The 22,688-nt window shown below is 36.5% G+C and overlaps 1 protein-coding gene across 1 annotated transcript; it reads left to right on the top strand.

The window, feature by feature from the left end:
- The first annotated feature begins 346 nt into the window (after window positions 1-346).
- LOC138693409 (uncharacterized) lies at window positions 347-21,019 on the top strand. The gene is made up of 5 exons (XM_069817356.1): window positions 347-411; window positions 5,956-6,098; window positions 12,051-12,228; window positions 14,188-14,880; window positions 20,680-21,019. Exons 2-5 carry the CDS (start codon window positions 5,957-5,959, stop codon window positions 20,873-20,875), a joined length of 1,209 nt encoding a protein of 402 aa, XP_069673457.1. The 5' UTR covers window positions 347-411; window position 5,956; the 3' UTR covers window positions 20,876-21,019.
- Window positions 21,020-22,688: the final 1,669 nt, after the last annotated feature.

Raw genomic sequence — 22,688 nt, 5'->3', positions numbered from 1 at the left:
ATGATTAAATTTGCTTTCAAAGGGGACAAGAGTAAGGTGGTCCGCGGAACTGTTCTGACATAAAAAGTGGTCCCCACTTCAAAAAAGTTTGAGAAAAGATGCTTTAGGCCGTTCAACTTCAAGACAAGGATGGAATTGCAATAATAAGGCAGAGTGAGATCTCTGCCATTGGTTGAATAGCAATTATACTTCTCTCCTCCTCTTCTGGCAATGTTTATTTCTTCTGTCACACATTATGGAGTGTAGTATAGTATCGCCGCTCAGTATGCTGTCTTGATAGCATTATCAACGACCTTGTACGCTAATATATTTATCATTATATTTTACGACGTTCGGTCATGCGAATGGGTTTTCCTTTGCTATAAAGCGTGTGTGTGTTTTACTGAACAACATCATTCTTGCGAATTGGAAGTAAGTTCTCAATATCTAGGTATGTACAGTAGTTCCTTATATTTTTTCAATAATCCACGCTGGATCCCTAATTAAAATAAGGTAGAGTGAAAGTTAAGTGTGTGGTGAGCGAAAACCGAGTATACACTAAAATTAGGGGGAAGGGGTGTTCAGTAAGAAAAGAAGCTATGGCACTTCAGAAAGAAACTGAAACACTTTGCTTGTAAAAAAGTGTGTTTAATTGAATATTTGTACAAAAGTGTATTTGATTGATTATTTGTACAGGGAGCACATAAGTTTCATTTTAAACTAAATGTAAACTAAATTATGTGCATGATTATATGCAATTTTTTACTGCACTGAATATTATTTATATGCTCAATGATTTAAGATTACTTATTATTGTATCTAGGCACATTTACTGATTGACTCATAGACACAGCTATTGTACAGTCCCTTCCGACTGGGGTCTGGAGTGGAAAGTCTGGATGAGAGAAGTTTGTATTAACATAACACATGCGTTTTATACCACTTACACTGCATATATAACTTATTGTTTTCTGTGTACACTGTAGTCAAAGCGACACTGGGTCAGATTTTATAAGTGCACAGTATGTGTTTAAATGCAATACTTGTTGCTTACAATAGTTACAATTGTACACGTGTATAGTGATAATTATTGTAAGAAACTACAGCAGCGGTGACCAAAACTCGAGCTGCAGTAATTACATGCGACAGCCTATGAAGTTAGGAGACGGAGGAAAGGTACTTGGTATGAAAACTACAACCAGTGGTGGTTCCTGTACTAACATTTTGATCAATCCCGCGGATAAAAATCTAAAGCTTTGCTGTATCAGTAATGTCACTGCTGTCTTCAAGACCCAGTGAATAATACATGATTTTTGTTGCTTCTTTTTTTAACCTTCCTCTTGAATATAATCAGGAATTTTCTAAATTCTTCTCTCGATACTTGGTCGAGAAATTCGTAGTTTTTCAAAATTAAAAACTTCTTATGTACAAGTTATTTAAGCTATTTTAATCATTATTCTTTTGAGAAATTCTGTTCTATTAAAATACTTTAGAGCACGAGATATTTCAAATCCCGTTAGGTAGCTGACTTCCTTACATTTATTTATGTCATCTTTCTCTTCCTGGCTATGATTTAAGACATGCCAATTTCTGGCGTTTAACAGTTCGTTGGCACATAATATTGAATCAGTTTTTCTGCAATATTATTATTAAATGAATACCTAATAAATAGTTATCCTTACCTAAAGATTAAGAAGATTAAAATTGAGATAAAACCTAATAATTTTATCCTTATAGGGAGAAGATCTAAAAATATTAATATTCATGCTTGTACAGAAGAATTATAGAAACATATACTTAGTGGTTAGTAATAATAGTAATAATAATAATAATAATAATAATAATAATAATAATAATAATAGTAATACATTATTCAGCGTGGCAATTAATGTTTCTATATATTCCTAATTGACCCGTTGAGCAAAGTAAACGTATTACATTTTGTCCGACAGAACAACAAAAAAGTTCTCGTCATTCTTTACGAAACTCTTCTTACTACTTGTAGAGACAGAATCTGTAGAACGACATGATACCGCCACTGCTTGCCTTCAGTACGTGAATGAAACACACAGCATTGTACACTCCTCGTAAACTCCTCGTACCCGTTTGAATGTCTGTGATTACACGATGTAATCACGACACCCGATTTGGTCACCGCTGAACTACAGTAGCCTATACGCAGAAAAATTACTACCAGTCGAATTTCATTATTTTTTTTTTTTGTTAAGTGATGACCAACAACGGTGAAAATGACGCAATACTGTATATTCTCTGTGTTTTATGTAATATTCCAAAAAGCAATAGTTCAAATTAAAATGTTAAAACTTAATAGTTTTACTTGGGTAAATATTCATTCAAGTAACAACGAATAACGATAGGCAACATATATATATATATATATATATATATATATATATAACTAAACTAGTGAATGAGACAAACTGGTCTATTTAACTGTCTTTAAGAAATACGGGTATTATGACAATGATAAACATTCCTTTTACTACTGTGTAGTCCACACCTGTGGAGTAACGGTTAGCGCGTCTGGCCGCAAAACCAGGTGACCCGGGTTCGATTCCCGGTTGGGGTAAGTTATCTGGTTGAGGTTTTTTCCGGGGTTTTCCCTCAATAAATATGAGCAAATGCTGGGTAACTTTCGGTGCTGGACCCCGGACTCATTTCACCGTTATTATCACCTTCATCTCATTCAGACGCTAAATAAACTAAAATGTTCATAGAGCGAAGTAAAATAACCTACTACTGTGTAACACGGTCACCAAAGGATCAAGTCATACAAAAAGAGCTAAATTGTATACATATTGTAAATTAGCTAGAATAAAGTAAGTATGCGTAGCTAAAACAAGTTTTAAAATGAGGTGCCCAGTGGAAAAGGGACCCATACCACATTCCTGTTGATTTTTAGTTTCTTCCATAACCGACAGATCTTGCTATCTAGGACTCTTTTATGAACTTCCAGTCTTGTGACATGTGTCTACCGGACATGGTACGCATTTATAAATGCTTCTTCTTCACTTGAAGGGAGAGAATCTCAGTGGAATAAATGCTTCTCCTACAAAATTTAGTTTTTGTGACATAGGCCCCTTTTCCACTCAGCCCCTCAAATATGTCAGTAAAAATGTTATAATCAGACTGCGTTCTAGTGTCACCGATTCGCGAGACAAGTTCGGAACACACGGAGTATACGTGACGTCATGAATATTTCCTTGTTAAAGGAAGAAAACACACTGCAAACTGTTAAAAAAGTATAAGACAGATGGAACTCGATTCTTTCAGAAACAGTGTAATACTTAATTTTGCAATCAAAACTATCCTTCAACATAAAATCAGACATAGAGCATCAAAAAGGATTTCATAGAGATTTGTGTATAATGTTGGTACATGGCAGCATCCCTTTGAACAATATTTCAAAGCGTTTCTTGAAAAAAATTATTTTGAGTGAAAGTAGGAGATACTTTTCTTTTGATACGTTGCGAATATAATTAGGTGCTGTGAATTGTGAAGAAATGTATTTTATGTAAGTACTGTATATATTTTTTTTCTTTTCTGCTCACACACAAATGATTATTCCATATTGTTAAAACTTGTACAGTATAATGTAAATTGAAACATGTAATGTTAGACAATTATTTTTGCACTGGAAATGCACTGTATATATTATATTTGTAAACGTGAACATTTATTTTGTGTTCTACTATGACTGAATGTTAACATGTTGAGGCAAGGAGTAACTACACTTTCAATCTCATATATAACATTTCCAAATGGCGGATATGTCTTTATAACGGACATCTTAAAAAGTCCCTGCAGAAACACACACACACACACACAAAATATTCCCAATAGCGAAATTCTTAATAACGGGCGCGAACAGCCTCAAAATGTAATTTTTGGTACGATTAGGGGAGAGTTGGGTAGTATCGGACATCGGGTAATATCGGACAGTGAGTTTCTTTCATCTACCACCAGATAAAAGTACCTGAATGACATGGTTACTTTTCTGTGCTGTCGCATACAGAAACGTAACCATGTCATTCAGGTACTATCATCTATTGCAGATGAAAGAAACGCACTGTCCGATATTACCCGATGTCCGATACTACCCAACTCTCCCCTACCTTTCGCACAGCGAGCAGGCAAAGCGAGTGACTCAAACTTTTAAGAGATACATATTGAAATTCAAATGTACAATTAAAAAAAAAAAACATGCACAATACCTCTAATCAACCTACACAGCATTATCCTGGAGATTGCTCTGTGGACTTGAGGTGGATGCATCACTAGTTATTGCGTCAAGGACATTTTCAGTAAGAAATGTCTTAATATCAAAATTAAGCAAAGTCCTTGTCTTTCATCCTTATTAATATTTAAACATGTATGCCTATTATTTAAAAAAAAAATCACGACACTAGGTTTTCAAACAAGTATTTAAGCACTACAATTCGAACATGCAAAGAGAGACTATTCACTGTGATTATTCATTATCAAAAACCGGATATACACTGCCTTAATCTTCAGCTTAAGTGAAAAAAATAATACTTTCAACTTCCAGCTAATTGGTCACTGACATCTGCAACGCAAATATTATTTCGTTCAGTTTTGAGAACAGAGGACTCACCGCCTATTGTTGTAATCCGCTTGTAGGCAATTTTTATGGCCGGTCATAAACAGCGGTATTCCCGGTATGTTGAAAGATTTCTAAGTCTGAAAAATTCTCGATCATTAAAAAGTAATTGGCTTTGTCACTGATAATTGCTACACAGATGTTATTTAGTTAGATTTTAGAATTTAGAGTTTAGAGACGATTTGGATCTGCGTTTTTCGACACAATCGCGAAAATTATTCTTCTTTCTCCTAAGAATATTTCCACTATAAAATATTTACTCGTGAAAAATGCTAAGAAGAATAAACTGACAAATTCCAGGAGAATATCTCGCGGCTCCGTATAATTGATGCCAGACCCCGGTACCGGGCCGCGGCCAGGCGGTTGAGAAACACTGCTCTAGTAATATATTAACTGGAGACTTAACTCTGCTCAAACATATGGCAGTCACCAAATACATTACTTTTAGCGCGCTTAGTCATAGTGACATAGATTGACTAACGACTACTGGGTGTTCAGTTCAATGTGTGTCATGGCTCGCTGTATGCCGTCACGTGGCTAGTCGATGAGCCTAGAGAATTCAATCTTCCTACACTTCCGCAAAGGCGAATTACTTATCTGCCAGAGAAGTTGTCTAGCAAGTACGGCGTTCATTCAGAAGAGTACTTACCGATACGTACGGTAACGCCGGTAGTGGCAGGAATGTGAACTGTTTCGAAACATGTACTGAGGTGAGTTTTTTCTTACTGTCGGGATATGGAGAGAGGGTTAAGACGATTACTTACGTATTTGTTGACATTAACTTCGACGGTCAACATGGACACGGAGCATTTGATTTGTATTGTGGAATGTTGCCGTACGCAACCGATGATAACAAATACCCTGCGTACGACTTGGCCGCGCAAAACACAGTTCGAAAGAGGTTATGGTACCACACAGACCGTACAGACCGCCATCTGTTGCTACGACGTTCAAGTTATACTGTACACGTTCTCAAGTTCAGATTGAACGCCTTGATTAAGAGGCAGACACAAAACTGAAACTCGCTTCAAATCGCTGACTCAAAACAGTGACGTCATGACACACTTTGAAATGAACACCCAGTATATACTGTACATGCGAATATGAAGAATGTTATATTTATTTTTCGCATTCAAGTTAACAATTAAGGCATTCCAAGAAGTAGGCCTACTATGTGGAATTTAGATTATAAGATGAAATACGAGAGTGATTTAAAATCTAAAAGGAAGACCATGGTAATCTTCTTTCGATATTTTGGCGTCGTTAAATTCTAACGGTAATGTTACTGTACTTTCTTTAATAGCAGTGCTCCAAGTATTTAATTTGTATTCTAGTATGAAGGACGAACACCTGGAGCGTGCGATGGTGGCTGTCCTGAAGAAGCTTGGATTCGATCCGAAGACCCAGTATAGAATGGAAACATATATCGAAAAAGTCTGGATTTCATGCATCAGTCGTATCGTAGTGGAAGAACAAGGTACCAACCTAACAACTTAGTTTCGTTCCCTATTTGTTTTCTATTATTTCTCGAACTAGGAGACCTAAGATCTTACAGGAAGACTAGATGACTAGAAACTTTATTACGACCGATTTTTTGTTCGACCTCTTTATATTATTTATTCTGCAGTTCTGTATCAAATAATTTGCTTTCATAAAACAATGCACAATTTATGCTGAAACAATTACAAAATTAAAATAGTACAATACTACAAGAGTAATATAGTTTTATTAGGCCTATTATTAACGCTGGTAAAGGTGGCAGTAAATTTCCATTAGGAGTGGTGTCAGCAACAACTGTGGAAGAACAATAGTATTTAAAATGTAGCAGTAGTAGACCTAATAGGATGTTGATAGTGGTGTTTATTATGGTTCTTGTTGTGGTTGTTCTGGTTTTTGCAGTTGTTATGGTGGTGTTGGTAATGGTAGTGCAAAAAACTTCACTTTACCGTTTCGCGTCAATTTTGTATTGGCGATTTCTTTGCTAAGCACCGGCAATTAAATCGAAAATAAAATGTTATGCAATATATTTTAAATGTAAAAATTAAAATTGTCATATTAAGCAGAAGAGATGTTGATACTGTATATGTTCTTTGTATTTCTATATATTTATAGATTTAAATTATAGACATCAGCTCAAAGAATTTGAGTGACCACAAAGGTCCTGAATACAATAAACATGTACAATATAATGTGATGTGATACATTAAAGAAAAAAGAAAGTTAATTGTTGAAGGCAAATATAAGTGGATTAATTGAAATAGAGATGATGATGTGATATTTGAAGAGAATCCTTGATAATATTTATAAGGACAGACATTACATAATCAAAAGGAATGTGAAGTTCCTTAAGATAATTCCATGTGAATTTTGAAATAGAACCTCTACTGCCAAACAGCAAACCAATGACAGACCATTGTTTAAGAAGGACGTTGTACTTTTGAGAAAGATAAGGCAGACAAGGTTCATATATTGACTTCTCAATATCAACTTCGGTGGCCTGATTTAGGTTTCTTTCGAAACGGATAGTAGGGTCAAGAACAAGAGCCCGTTTTAAGCGTCCGTTAATAGCAATAATGTATGCCCGTCTAAAAGAACCATCTGATGATACACAATGTACTTCCTCATTAATCTTCCAATTTGAAGTTTTGAAAAATGTCGCCGAAGCATGTCGTACACGATGATGCCTAGCATTGATCAGCAGCTCGCCTTTAGGGCATTGTCCAAGCACGTGTCCAAGTGTTTCAAGCTCGCTACAGTCTGGATGAGGGCAGCGGGTTATGCTTAGAGTTCTGCCCGGTATTGCGCGAACCGCCGAAATATTGCTTGTTCTATTTTCTTTCTATTTCGAAATTTTATTTATTTATTTTGATAAAGTAAAGCAATTCAACTTTGTTCTATCGTTTATATAAATCGTCGTTGATTTTGTGAAACCTCCTATGTGACAATACAGAGTACAATTTTTCAGAAAGAAGAAAAAAGTAATTAAATATCATTAGGCTTACACTGATCCTCCATGATGTCATCATATTCACCAACGTTTTATATGGAATTATGTAATATTGTTCTGTAGGCCTATTGATATTTATTTACTTTTTTCTTCCTTCTGAAAAAATTATGCTCTGTACTGTTACATAGAAGATTTCATAAAATCAACGACAAATTAACTTGCTTGTTTCAAATATTATAGCGTTTTAGTTCGTTTTATTCCTAAAATAAGGTATATCTTGAGATATCATTCATAATATTGGAACAATAAGTACTTCCATTTACTTATGTAAGAATATTAGCGTTATGTTTTACGTATAGGTATGTGGCATTCTCCATTTTATAAGAACACATAATTTTTGTTCTCTGTTTATTTTATTAGTGAAATATTCAACTTTCAGGTAAGGGCGTGGCAATCTTTATGACAAGAAGAATAATGACATTGTTCTTATATATTCCATTCAACATTTTACAGCAAATCAAGCACCTCATATTTTCGCCACCAGTACTAAAGAAAAACTGTTCTTCCCATGCTTCTTGAAATTTACGTTTTTGCATATTTGTTTTCTGTTTTAAAAGATACATTTCGAAACGCAGTATCCAACACATTATTACAGATGTACGTCAGCTGCAATACTTCGCACGAAAACATGACGACCTTCCCTCATCCCCTTCACCAGTTAACTGCAGGCACGCGCAAGGGATAAACCCTTAGCCGAGTTGCCAATTCTTGAAGTCATTGTGATTTGCGAACGTTTTTCAAACTGTGTTCCGTGAAACCGCGATTTTCAGAAAGACTATATTATCTTTGTAAATATACCTTAATTTATAATTACTAAAACAAAATTGGTATAAAAATGAACAAACTTATTTTAAAAACACTTTATATTTATATTTACACTAACATGTTTTGCCTAAATAAACAAAAAAATGCAGACTTCTATAATAAGTGTTAAATTCTCATGTTATTGAAGTTCCAGAATTTTATACTTAATTAAGAATGTTGCGCTGGTAAAATTTTCTGAAACTGTGATCATTGAATAGTTATAGAATTTATAGTACAAAAGAGTAAAGTTAGATTTTATCAGCTTCGCCTTGGGTGATAATTTCCACGAACGCATAAAATCTGTTTACTCTAGTGTGCTATACAATATTTTATTCATTACTGGCATGTAAATTTAATTTTAAATTGTAGGGCTTTTCTTTGTACTGTGTTGTTGGCGAAGAAGTTCATATATATTCATTTTACTATTGCTAATATGTTGGTTGTCATGTAGAGTGATTTAAAAACATTTAATTCACTGCTGTAAGTTAGAAACTTTTAAGCACTGCTGTGAATAATGTCATTATTTAGGTTGCTAAGGACGGTGTTGCTGTTGGCGATATCTCTTTCGCGTACAGTTCACATACTCTTCGGCGAAGTAAATCACGTATAAAATCGTCTATCTTACCGAATTCTGTTTTAATTTGTTTATTTTCTCTTTAGTTGGTGAACCGTAATTCTTAATTTATATGCCCATATATCCAACTCCGCCGGTTGCGTCCGATGTTAAGTGATTAAGATTTATACTTATTAAACTGCCTGAACTTTCGATTACTTTATGGATAGAATTTCTAACGTTAGACACAATTTTAACACTTTGTTTTCTTAGCTACGCTCCTCTGCAAATAAGATATTCTGTTTTCTTCGACGGTGTTATTTGTTGTTCTTGTCGTGATGGTCCTGGATCTTCAGGTGTATCAGGAGGCCTGGCTGCGGATCATCTGCTCCAACACTCATTAATCATGGCCGGAATAAATTAGACATATTGAAGCGCACAACGGCATAAAACAACACGTCGACAAAGACACTGAGAACGGGTGAAACCCAACAGGTAGAGGCAATGACTACTAGATTTGGCAATACTGGGATCTACTTTATTTCTGCCACGCGGCTAGGGGTTGAGTAGAGGATGGGGGTTTATGAGAGATTACCAATTCCAAGAAGAGAGGCCGTCATGTTTCCGAGCCAAGTATATCTGCCTATTTGTAACACAGTGAAGGGGGTATGAATAGGGTCGAGGCACGATACCATCGCTAGGCTGGCCGCATATTGAAGGCAGCCCAGCGCAGTGCACCACAAACCAGTCTAGCCAAGAAATCTGTGAACAGTAGGGTGGAATGTGGCACCGCAGTTGGACCCAGCGCAGGTACAGAATAGGGGGATGCAGCCAGGAACCTGGGTCTGGTTGTGGGAGGAACACAGTTTCCTCTGCGGAGTCGGTGTGAAGACATTTAAGTATAAAAGTTGTGAGAGAATACCCAGCGTTACATGACACCGCCCATAGAGATTATATAAGAAAGTAGCTAAATGATGAGATATGGAACAAAACAGCCAGTGAAATTCATTTTCCTAAAGGCAAGTTTTAAAGAAATTTATTTAAAAAAAGGTTATTTGCCATCAGACTTTCCATTTGACACAACACTGTAAATCAAACAAACAATGTGCATTATTTATTTTCTCTCCAGTTATCAAACACATTAGAATGCTGACTAATTATCACCATTTTGAACAAACAAATTAGTTTTTCTTCATCTTACTCACTGGTCGGCATTTCTCAAAATGTGTTCCGCGGAATCCCAGGAAGGGGTGTTTTAAATTTTATTATGTGGGAGCACTTAAAATTTACTATAAATGTAGGTCTGTAGGCTACAAAAATTAAGAAAACTTGAATAAAAAATATGAAGCTTCACCAATGATTATAATGATAGTATGAAAACTAACAATTATTATTATTATTATTATTATTATTATTATTATTATTATTATTATTAGTATCATCATTGAACATATAACACGTAAATAACAGACCTACACCGTGTATCACTTTTATCGCCAGATTTTCTACTATGTGTCCAATAAATATCAAATACAGAAACGGACTAAATTCAGAAGGAGAAATGGGGCCACAATCTTCCGCCTTAAAATCAGACATAAAAATAATTTGCAGGCTTAAGAAACAAGCACATTTATCCTACTGAACGAACTTTTGAGCTACTAGCTTTCATATTTGTTAATTATTGAATACTAATAAAATTACAATAAATTTTGTATCAAAAAGATTTTTTTTTTAATTCGTATACAATTTTGTAGTACCGGTACTGCGTATACTAAATCTGTAAATTCAAAGAAAATGCAAGATTTTGACAGTGGATATGAATTATTAACCCAGTTCCAATTTCGTTGTTACACCCACTTTAATAAATTAATAATAATAATAATAATCTTGCACAGGTTAGGGACCGATGGCGGGCTTATGTGAGGACGGCAATGAACCTCTGGGTTCCTCTAAGTATATACTAATAATAATAATAATAATAATAATAATAATAATAATAATAATCTTGCACAGGTTAGGAAGCGATAGCGGGATTATGTGAGGGCGGCAATGAACCTCCGGGTTCCTTTAAGTATATAATAATAATAATAATAATAATAATAATAATAATAATAATAGTAATAATAATAGTAATAATATCAAAACAAAGTTGTTTTATAAATTTAATTTGTACTCACTTTGCTAGTTAAATAAATAAAATTAAAAAAGAATAAAGAAAATGGGTTACACTATGCACCAGCGCTCCTCAGCACACTGCACCCTCGGAGTAGCAGTCCCTACCCGCGGAGAAGACACTGCACTACGGTGTATTCGTAGCTGCTGGCGGACTCTAACTCTTCCTGCTGCACGACGGGTCACAACACGTCGCTCCGCTTACCCTTTACCCACATCAGCGAGTGCTGACGACCACTGCTCTACACCATTACACTATAGGAAAGGTAGAGAAAGTTTGAAAAACACTGCACTAGATTAATAATGTCCTCGTTCTTTTTCTTTTGTCTCAATAGACTACTGAGCATTGCATCCACTTCCTTTGATATGCCCATAGCTTTCAATGAAATTGTGAATTTAATCGAATTGAGGTTTATTTAAACGAAATTATGCCTTAAATTCTGCATTAGAAAATACATTACTTAAAACGAACTCGCCATGAGTATCCCTTTTTGTTAAAAAAATTACTTCTCGCTCGAGTTTCTCTTTTCTTTGGCCACTAATTAAAGTCATAACATTTACCCAGTCGTCATCTGATTCGGACTCCAATTCCAAGCAGCGAGAATGGATAGCTGTCATCCCTCTTGAAGGCTCTGTCTGGACTGGCGTCAATATGGGGTCGTTGCTCCCAGCCCTATTCCTCTGCTCGTAAAGATCTGTACCTCCAACTATGTTGTGCTACCCTACGCTACCTTCAATATGCGGCCGGCCTTAGACTTGAGTAGAAACTATGGCATGTGCCGTCAGAGCTTTCGGCGATATGCCAATCTACAAGATAGTATTTAATTACATAAACTATAATATGACCATTTTAATTACATACAACTATAATATGACCTTTTGCTTCACAATAGGGGACGAGGGCGCTGTCACCCTCTTCGTGAAGACATTGCCAGATCTGAAACGTCAAGAGTTCTTTGGTTCCCGCCTGTGTTTTTCAAACGAAATCTCTTTATACACGAAAGTTTTCACAGTCTTCAGCGATTTTCAGCGAGAGAAGGGCATCGCAGAACCGATTCAGTTCGTACCCCGGTAAGAAAATTAAAGATCCCGCAGTGAAAGAAGCAACTTGTGACAGCTTCGTAACGTATATTTTTTAACTCACTCTCATCCGCTCTCCGGATCCCTCAGCCAATGGGAACTGGATACGTCACTCGCCTTTCTGGCAACGCACAGAAGTGGACACGACGTTATCATATAGATATATTCTCTAAATTTCCTTCTCCACTGTTCTGTCTGTCCGTCCACCTGCTCGCCATTCAATTGACTGTCTGACTTCGGGGTGAAGGAACAGGGTTTGCTATTTAGATGCAACGTCGCGCTTTGGCTCTGTACATTTCATGTGCTTTATTATAGACATCAGAAGTTGCATCTTTCTCTGCGACCATTGTATTATAAATATTATCCCATTATAAACTTAATTTAATACTACATCTGATTATCTTCTGCTTAAACTGTCAATTAGTGTGAACAAATTGAAGTGTCGACTAAATTCATTGTATCTAAAGTCATTTAACAAAATATTCCACGGAATTGTTAACGCTAATTTATCTGATTTAGAAATATTTTACAGACAATGATTTTGCAGTATGTGAGCATATTTTAAAGAATAAGGAACTTTTCCAACTTAATTTTAATTTTATATTAATTTTGCATTGGTTCGTCAACTATAGGCTACTTTATGTTTATGGCTGTAACTAATTGCAATTAAAGTCGAACTCAACATTGGAAAGAAAGTAACAGGTCTGAATTAGAGAACTGAATCTTTTAGGTGGCGAGTTTTGTTTATATAGATCCTACAGGGATATACAAGAATACAGAAATTGTGACTTCTAAATCTGTAAAATGTACAGAAGCCCATTTACAAGACTGTCTTGATTCTCATAGTTTCGTCTGAGATCATTTTGGGTATGAAATAAATAATAGCTCACAAATATTTTGTGTAGGGCTGTATACTGTAGTTACTTATTAACCATACGTGTATTAAAAAAAAGAACGCATGAAAAGGTTAATGTAAATCGAGTTATATTAACTTGCTTACATACATACATACATACATACATACAGCCGGCCTCGGTAGCATAGTCGGTATAGCGCTGGCCTTCTGTGCTCGAGGTTGCGGGTTCGATTCCGACCGAGGCCGGTGGCATTTAAGTGTGTTAAAATATGACAGCCTCATTTCAGTAGATTTACTGGCATGCAAAAGAACTCCTGCGGAACAAAATTCCGCGACACCGGTGACTCTGATATAACCTCTGCAGTTGCGAACGTCCTTAAATACACCATAATTTTTTTTCACATACATACATACATACATACATACATACGTGTTCTGCCCATTGACAGGTCCTTCACTGCAAACCCAGCATTCTACAACTATTACTATTTTCTGTCCTCCTCTTAGTCTCTGCATATGATCCACATATCTTAATGTCGTCTATCATCTGATAATTTCTTCTGCCCCGAACATTTCTCCCGTTCACCATTCCTTCCAGTGCATCCTTCAATAGGCAGTTTCTTCTCAGCCAGTAACCCAACCAATTCCTTTTTCTCTTTCTGGTCAGGTTCAGCATCATTCTTTCTTCATCCACTCTTTCCAACACAACTTCATTTCTTATTCTGTCTGTCCACTTCACACGCTCCATTCTTCTCCATATTCACATTTCAAATCCTTCTATTCGCTCCTCTTCATTTCGTCGTAATATCCATATTTCTACCCCATACAATGCCACACTCCAAACAAAGCACTTCACTAGTCTCTTCTTTAGTTCGTTTTCCAGAGGTCCGCAGAAGTGTACTTCTTTTTCTATTAAAAACTTCCTTTGTCATTGCTATCCTCCTTTTGACTTCCTGGCTGCAGCTCATGTTACTGCTTGTAGATGTTGAACAGAGTAGATGATAATGTTATTTATAGTCCTCGTATATTTCAAGGAAATTTTAAAGATAAATGTCGTTTTATTTCCTATTTAATTCTTCTTTGGGGATTTACAGATGTTATTTTGCGGAGTGTGACGGAGTGAACGACATCCTGATTCTTGAGGATCTGAGCCCTCAAGGTTTCTCAGTCCCTTCCTATAAGCAGCCACTGGGATTGCAGAACTTGCGTCTTCTGATGCAGACTCTGGGAAAGTTTCACGCCCTGTCCCTGGCTATTAAGTCTGTACAGCCCCAACGCTTCAGGGATATTAGAGCCGCAGTGATGGAGGTAATGTGGATTAGTGAGGTGACAGAAGGTTCTGCGAATAAGTATTTCAATAAAATCGGCTCCGATATATTCGAACTACTAGTGCAGGAAGAGGGCCCCGACAGCGAGTACGCCCTCAAACTGAGGGACTTCACAGCGCACGTCCCGCAGAACATGCAGCAGTTGACGCAGACCGACCCGAGCAACGAGCCCTGGAACGTCATCACGCACGGAGACCTGTGGGCCAGCAATTTACTTTATCGCCAGCTCCCAGGAAGTACAGAGTTGAGGTTCATAGACCTGCAACACTCCCGCTACGGCTCACCAGCACTGGACCTCTCCAGTGTGCTGTTTTTGAGCATGGATGGGCCCATGAGGGCGGAGCATGGGGACACGCTGCTGCAGCTGTATCACAGCACCTTGTGCCAGTTCTTGACGCATCTTGGGGTAGACCCGGAGCAAGTGTTCCCGTTCTGTAAGGTTGAGGAGCAACTCAAGAAGTGAGTACATTTGATTCTTACTTGTATACTGGCGTTCAAAGATATCTTACCCAGAATTTACTGATCGTTTAAGCGAATTTAACCACGGGATAAGTGAAAACCAAAGTTCATAATTATAAAACAGGACAAACTTTGGAATAATTCCGCTACGATGGATGGATGGATGGATGGATGGATAGATAGATAAAAAAAGAAATGAAAAAAGAAAGAAAGACGGAAAGAAAATTAAAGAGTTAGAACGCATCCTTGAAAGTATATATTTCTGCATCTCTAAAATATTTAAATACATAAAATAATAAAGAGTGAAAAAACATGAAGTTGCATTATTTATTTATTCATTCATTCATTCATTTTTTACTTGGCTATTTAACGACGCTGTATCAACTACGAGGTTATTTAGCGTCGATGGGATTGGTGATCACGAGATGGTTTTTGGCGAGATGAGGCCGAGGATTCGCCATAGATTACCTGACATTTCTCTTACGGTTGGGGAAAACCTCGGAAAAAACCCAACTAGGTAATCAGCCCAAGTGAGAGTCGAACCCGCGCCCGAACGCAACTCCGGATCGGCAGACAAGCGCCTTAGCCGGCAGAGATACGCCGGTGGGTTTCATTAATTCATTCATTCATTCATTCATTCATTCATTCATTCATTCACATATTTTGTTCATATGTATATAGTATATGTATATTTTTCACTGGATAACTACTGACCTCTAGAGTTGTAATGGTGAAGCGATTTGGAAGCCATGATCTTCCCCTAACGTTCCAGTTGAGTTATCGATGAAATCATGACAGATAAGTGGAATTAAGTAAAAGGACAATGAGACTGACGTTGAAATGTGTTACTTATGTTTCCTTAAATTAATCCTAGAAATTATTGCCCAGCCTTTATTTCAAAAGACCTCCTTATATTTAAAGTATTAAATTTCATAACCTAAGTATCATACTTAGATGACACCTGGCGAGAACAAATTAAATTCCTTGTATGACGCACACGTAATTGCAAACATGTTTATTTTCTCCTACATTGTCTTATGATTATATAAAAAAAAATACTTAGTAATTTGAGCCCGTTTGATGTTTTCATTTCCTTTTAAATCTTCTTACGATATACATCATTCCCCTAGATAATTTCAGCGGTGTTCCCCTAAATGTAGTGTTTTTTATAATCATGACAGTCGGATGAAATTTAGAATTCTACAGTGCTGGTATAAGCTTTTAGTGATTTAAAAATACATCTGTGTAATTTAATTCCGTCGTTTTCTATTGTTAGTTTAAAATTACAATTTTTTTCAAGTTGTTTTCGACATATTTATTTTACATATCACTGTTGGCTGTAATGACTGCTATCTCCACCATCTACTCCTGCAAGTAATAACCAATGAAGCCACACTTACACGAGCAAATTATCAGGTAGTAACTAATTAATAGGAATCAGGTGTCTTTGAACGCCAGTGTACAAGATGTCGTACTATTTTCTTTCTGCCAGCGACTAGTTCCATAATGCATGGTAAGCAATTTCCGTAACAGATAATAATAGGCAACTTTTTGCGCAACGTTTTCACCTTCTACTTTTTTCTCTATCTCAGACTCACTAACGTTCGCACATTTCCTTCCAAACACTGTATAGTAAATAAAGACAACTATTTTGCCGGGACCAAAAGTACAATCAGATTCATGTAAACAAAGACGATTATTTTCCCTGGACCAAAAGGGCAGGAGACGAAGACTGTGACAAGGTTATTGTGGGTTACATGAGGGGATAGTTAAGTGACAGGAGGCGAGATTTCTCTCCATCAACAATGCTACAACTTTTTAAACGCTGGTAACATCGCTTCTTCGAATTCGTTTAGAGACCGCTCATATAGAATGCAGATCATTTCTTAGCAAAAAAGAAATTTTTGTATTTAGATAGTTTGGCCGGTCAGAACATTATGCGCAGTAAACCAGGCAAGTCTATTTGATACTGACCAGGAAAAAAAAATGAATAGGTTAGTCGCTGTGGAGCTCCTGTAGATTTCATTCACTTCTTTTCCTCGTGCAAATGCATAGTATACTAACTATTGTAAAAACATTAGAACAGCAATGGAACCAGTAAAGATGTTATAATGTATTTTATTGTGGGTGGAAGAGTGAAAAGAGTGGAAGGTGTGTTAAGTACGAGTGTTTGGGTGGCAGTGAGTGAAAGAACTATGATCATCCATGGAGTGAAGGTACGTGAGAAATGTTTTCCATTATAGCTATAACTTATCTCAGCACGCATGCAGTTTTCCTCCGTTCCAAATCGGCCAAGCTACCTAAACACAACAGTATATGTTTGTCGTTTATTTCAATAATGAATTGTTTTCTGCTTACTGTAATAACCATACTCTTATCATCGTATTTTAAGTGTATACAGACAAGCTCTCACTTTCCAGTTTTTATATTATTATTCTCTGGATATAACAAGCATGAAGGCAAAACGTATTGAGAGCTGAAACAATCAATTTAGAGATTTTGCACAATACGAATACACGCTTTCAGCACTATTCATATCGAAAAAGTGGCTTTGGGCAAATCCTATACCTATTTATCTGCCTGTGTACTTACAGCGATTTCTTCTAACCTATTACACGGACAACGCACTTGCAAATTTTCCTTCGGTATTCTATTTTACATGTCATATTGCACGTATATCTTATTTTTCTGTTTCTATGCGTTTCTTACAAGTCGGGTGTTGTGTTCTGGTATGGGTCGTAGTGTTGGCCTAGTATGCAGACGATAGCTGTGATAGCATTCCACACAAAACAATTAGCTTGTACGTCAGTGATGTCAAAGCAAGCGCATATTTCTTACCTTGATGTCGTGCGCGGACATCAAGCGCTAGCTATGGAAGGAGGAAGAATTATGTATATCAAGAAGCAGCCTGTTGGATTAAGAAAACGATTCACAAACTTCAAACGGAGCGTGAAATTTTATGTCGTTATTTTTATATGGCTTCTTTCTGTTTGATATTTTATTTATTGTGTGTAAAACAAAAGCACTAACACCAATTTCTTAATATTGCACTTGTATTTTAAAGGTTAATAACATAATAAAGAGTTAAGAAGGAATATTCACATAAATTCCATAGTAGTACAATTATACTATACTAAGTGAATGAAACACATAATATATAAAAAAAGTGATATTCCAAAAAAAAAGAGACTGAGTATGACATGGTAAGTTGGAATTGATATTGATGGTGTCTTTAGCCTTATAAAAGTAATCAATAAACTAATCAAAACAATATTATAGTACAAAGCAAAGTTATCTAGATAGCCTATATGTTTTAACTGTAACTAATATTACATAACAAAACTCTTATCGCATTATGCTTTTAAGGTAATATTGGTGCGCAACTTCCTATCATCAGAACATTAAATTATTTTCTCGAAATCTGCTGAGAGCTGACGTTTTTACAACACATGGACACATATCTTTTGTTTATGATGTAACAGTAGTTGCTTTGTTAATTAATTTCTTTACAAACATTTTTCACGTGAATATTTTCAAAATTTTCAATACACTTTCTTCAATATTACGTATTTACGATGTATTAGATTTACAAAAAACATTGTTTCGGTACCTGTAAAGCTACTAATTAAACATATCTGAAAAATTCACTTTTCTGTAAAAAAAGTTGAGAAAATATTAATTTTGAATAAAAAAGCACAATTGTGAAAAATGAGCATTAAAATTAAAACTTACATTCTTATAATGTACTTAGGCCCTATACTTCTCAGATAAATGTAAAAATTAACATGGATACAGTTTTAATAAGTTCTCTTATCTCTATCCATTGAATCGGTGCTGGCCATCCCTATATATAGCTCGACCAAGCGGCATATACTACCTCACTCCTCTGTTTCTTTCCTTCCGTTGTAAAGCGCTGAGGCTCTTGTGAGCTCCGAAGCGCGCCTATGGGCATCAGTTGACATGGCTGTTGTACGTCATACTACAATGTAAACAGAGTTGTACAAAGACAGTTCTAACAAGAAAATGAAGTTGTGACACACATTTCAAGGCAGTACGGACATTTCCCCCCCCTTCCCGGTTAATGCTCTAGAACTCGACGCCAACTAAATCTTCACACTCTCAACCCGCTTATAAGAGTAATGCCACTGTTGTGAGGTATTATATATTACTTTGATATAACTGCACTTTGCGCACAATTGAACTTTTCAAAAACTGCAAATTGGGGAGGTGCAGCCTTGTTAAAATCGTTCGAAATAAAGTAAAAGTTGTATTGCATTTTTTAAGTTCAGATGGCGATACAGGCTAAACGGTTGACTTGACATGGGAAAGACTGTCACCACGAGACTCAGCACCCTCAAATTAGTATGGTGTGCCAGATTTCATGTGTTCGAGTGTTCAGACCCAGAGACATCTGTTGTTAAACAAATACACGCTACAAGAATTCGTTCATTTTTTGTGTCTAAAACTGTACTGTCGATGACTCAGGAGAAACGAGAGCAGACTGAGGAGGAAGGGATGTGAATAGATAGCGTACGACACGTGCAATATTTGTACTGTAGTAAGCGGAAACATTAGGTCTCCTTCTGTTCATCTTAGCTTTAATTTCCATACGCATTATTACTCGTGTTTCCTGTACGAGTAATAACCTGGCTACTGGTATGCTTATCTGAGAGATGTTTATAATAATCAACAGCGATAATCAAGAAGGTCACATTCTTTCCGCTCGTCTTCTCCTGAGTAACGGACGGTACGTATGTATGTATTTGAATCATAAATTTGACGCTGTTTCTTTTTATAAAATAATAGATTTATATGATAAACAAATATGATTTTTCTACGTTTTGAAACCTGACAACTTCAAAATGAAAAAATAAGTATATTGTGTCATTTAAAACAACAGACTCCTTGGTACATCCTTTATGAAATTATAAATATAATTTTTGAAAACATATTTAAAATATTCCCTTTTCATGTACGTTTGCATATAGCTTTTCTTCATAAAGTTAAAAAATAGGAAAATTACAAGCAGTGTGCTATATTTTTTTAGCCTATCTGTAACAGATTCACTACAAAAACTAAGTTTACCTCGTGTGGGCAGGTGCCATACTACAGTCTGACAATACTTATTTTTCTTTTTCTGTATTATAAGAGAGCGCCTCAAAGAACTCTATCCTAAATACAGTGGACTCTCAACAAAACAATTGAAAGTTCAGTCCAATAATGGTAGTGGGTAGTGGGTGTGGCAGGTGAAATGAATACAAATTCTTATTGGTTATCAATCAACGAATACAGTACAGTACATGCATTTCCTGCCCGCCCCGAGACTTGTGTATGCGCTTCTAGTACCACAGTGGGTTTCGACAGTTCCGTTTCACAAACGGCACAATTCTCAAATAGAGAAAGAAGAGTTCATTAATTTAAAATCAGTGATCAATATGGGTGTCCTAATCAATAAAATATTCTGTTTTTCTTTAACAAAAGCATCACTACAAGACACAGAACCAAGTCCCATTCAAATGGTAAATCCATTTCTTAGTGCCCGTATAGGGGCGGGTCTAATTCTCCTACGTAAGCAATCGAACTATAGGATGTCGAACTTGATTTCTGTCGAACTTAAGACCTTCACTGTACTTCTTTTTCTTCATGTCTTGAACATTCCGATTAACGATGCCCCTTTCAGACTTCTCTTATAAAACATTTTCAATCTGGATTGGAATAACTGAATGATGCAATAAATATTTCAGTTATTCTGTAGAGAATGGAGTTACATGTTACTTTAAACTGGTCATTGCATTGCAGATTCGGACGATTTGGAGTGGGAGTGAGTTTGTTCAACCTTCCGCACGCACTCTATAAAGGCTCGCAGCAGAAATCACTCGAGTTTGACGAAATCATTACAGTGATGGAAAAGGAACAGAATAATCTGAGCCCGGAGTGCCGGCAGCGAATCCTGGACAATCTGAGGGACTGCGTTGATCGCGGTTATGTGGCCTAACAGAGTACTCTCGCGCAATTCTTCATGTCAGAATAATTCACATAGATCTTCGTACATGCATGCACGATAGAATACATGAGATCCAGAAAGAAAGAACAAACTATCTGTATTTTCAGCGTACTTAAATGTTTTCCCTCCAATAGTGAGGGCATCTTTTACAATGTTATACGGGATGGGCAAAATAAAACTGGCCCGCGGAAAATATATATGAAATATATGCATTTATATGCAGTAAACCGTGATTTCGATGCAACAATAGGTTGCTGTCACATATCCCCGCATGCGCATCTCCTGCATGCTCTGTCCTGAGCTTCGCTGTGTCATTACGTTTGAGTGAGTGAGAGGAGCAGACGTGTTTAGTAGCCAGTTGAATGCAATACAAAATGGTGCTCACGATAAAACAACGCGTGTTCATTGTCGAGTGTTATGCGAAGCACAATTCATGGAAAAGGTGTGCGGAACTGTTTGCGCAAGAGTTTCAGACTGGACGTGTTTTGGCAAAACCTCCAGCAAAGGCTGCAATGCAACACTTAGTGGCAAAATGGCGTGAAGCGGACTATGTAGCGAATAAAAACCGAGGCCTAACTATCCGAAAGGAGTTCGAACACCAAAAACATTGCTCGAGTGCTGGAAAGCCTAGAACGAAATCCGGCGAAATCGCAACGCCGTTTATCTCTGCAAGTGAGAATTAAGAGAACGTCGTGTCGAAACATTATCAAAAAGGGACCTGTATGTGTATCCTTACAAATTTACTGTTGTGCATGCGTTAAAGCGTTCGGGCCAGTTTTATTTTGCCCATTCTGTATTTATCGTGTAAGAGGTGACAGTGCAAGTGTGTTTTAAAATTTAATGCTGCGACTATGTCTGATCAGGATTTTATTTACGTATACAATTTATACAGTCCACAACACAATGTTTAAACGATTTTTTGTCATACTTATATGAGTTTTACAGTTATATATAATATATTCGAATTACACAATGTGAATAATGTCCTTTATAGATATCAACACAAACTGCATTACTTTCTCCGGAATGCTTTCACCCTCGAAAAATGAAGACTTTTTTCTTTCGCGATTCTCAAGTATTTTCGCTCTGTAACAATTGAAAACGCAGTCTATATAAAACGAAAATTAGTTAATAAAGGTATTTCGTTCAGATTCAGTTTGTGAATGCAATTTATATACGAAGAAAATTTCGTAAATGCATAGCCTATGCCTTCATACCTGAGACAAATGTTTCTATAGGTCCTACTAATGACGACATATCTGTCGTCACTATTATTATTATTATTATTATTATTTATCATTGTTATTGTGAAATACATTACTTCGAAAGGAGCACACATATGAGGATACACTTTTAAAGATGGCGGTTGAGAAAAGGGCCCGTTTCTTAACACCCGGACACCCAGCTTATTTTCACGACTTCGTCAAATACACCAGTTGCATGAGCAACCACAATGTACAGATCTTTACAGATGGATCAAAAATATCTAAATAAGGTGCTATTGATCAGGTTCGGTACGCTTTTGTTGTATATTGCAACGGCCAAAATGTGTACACCAGTGATCGCCAAAAGCTGTGTCGCGACACATGCCCCTGTCTCTAACCAAGCGTAACAATGACATCAAACCCCCACCCTCTTCCTACCCCCTTCACTTCGTTAGAAATAAGCAGATAGGTATCAGCAGCGGACGTACAGTACACTTGTAATAGACCTACTGTAAGTGTGTTGATACTGTGTTTCGAAATGTCTCTTTCGGAACAGGAAACTAATAAGCAAAAACGCAAATTTCAAGAAGATGGGAGAA

Source organism: Periplaneta americana, chromosome 17, assembly GCF_040183065.1.
Source record: "Periplaneta americana isolate PAMFEO1 chromosome 17, P.americana_PAMFEO1_priV1, whole genome shotgun sequence".
NCBI classification, from domain to species: domain Eukaryota; kingdom Metazoa; phylum Arthropoda; class Insecta; order Blattodea; family Blattidae; genus Periplaneta; species Periplaneta americana.
This window is presented reverse-complemented; position numbering and strand designations above follow the sequence as displayed.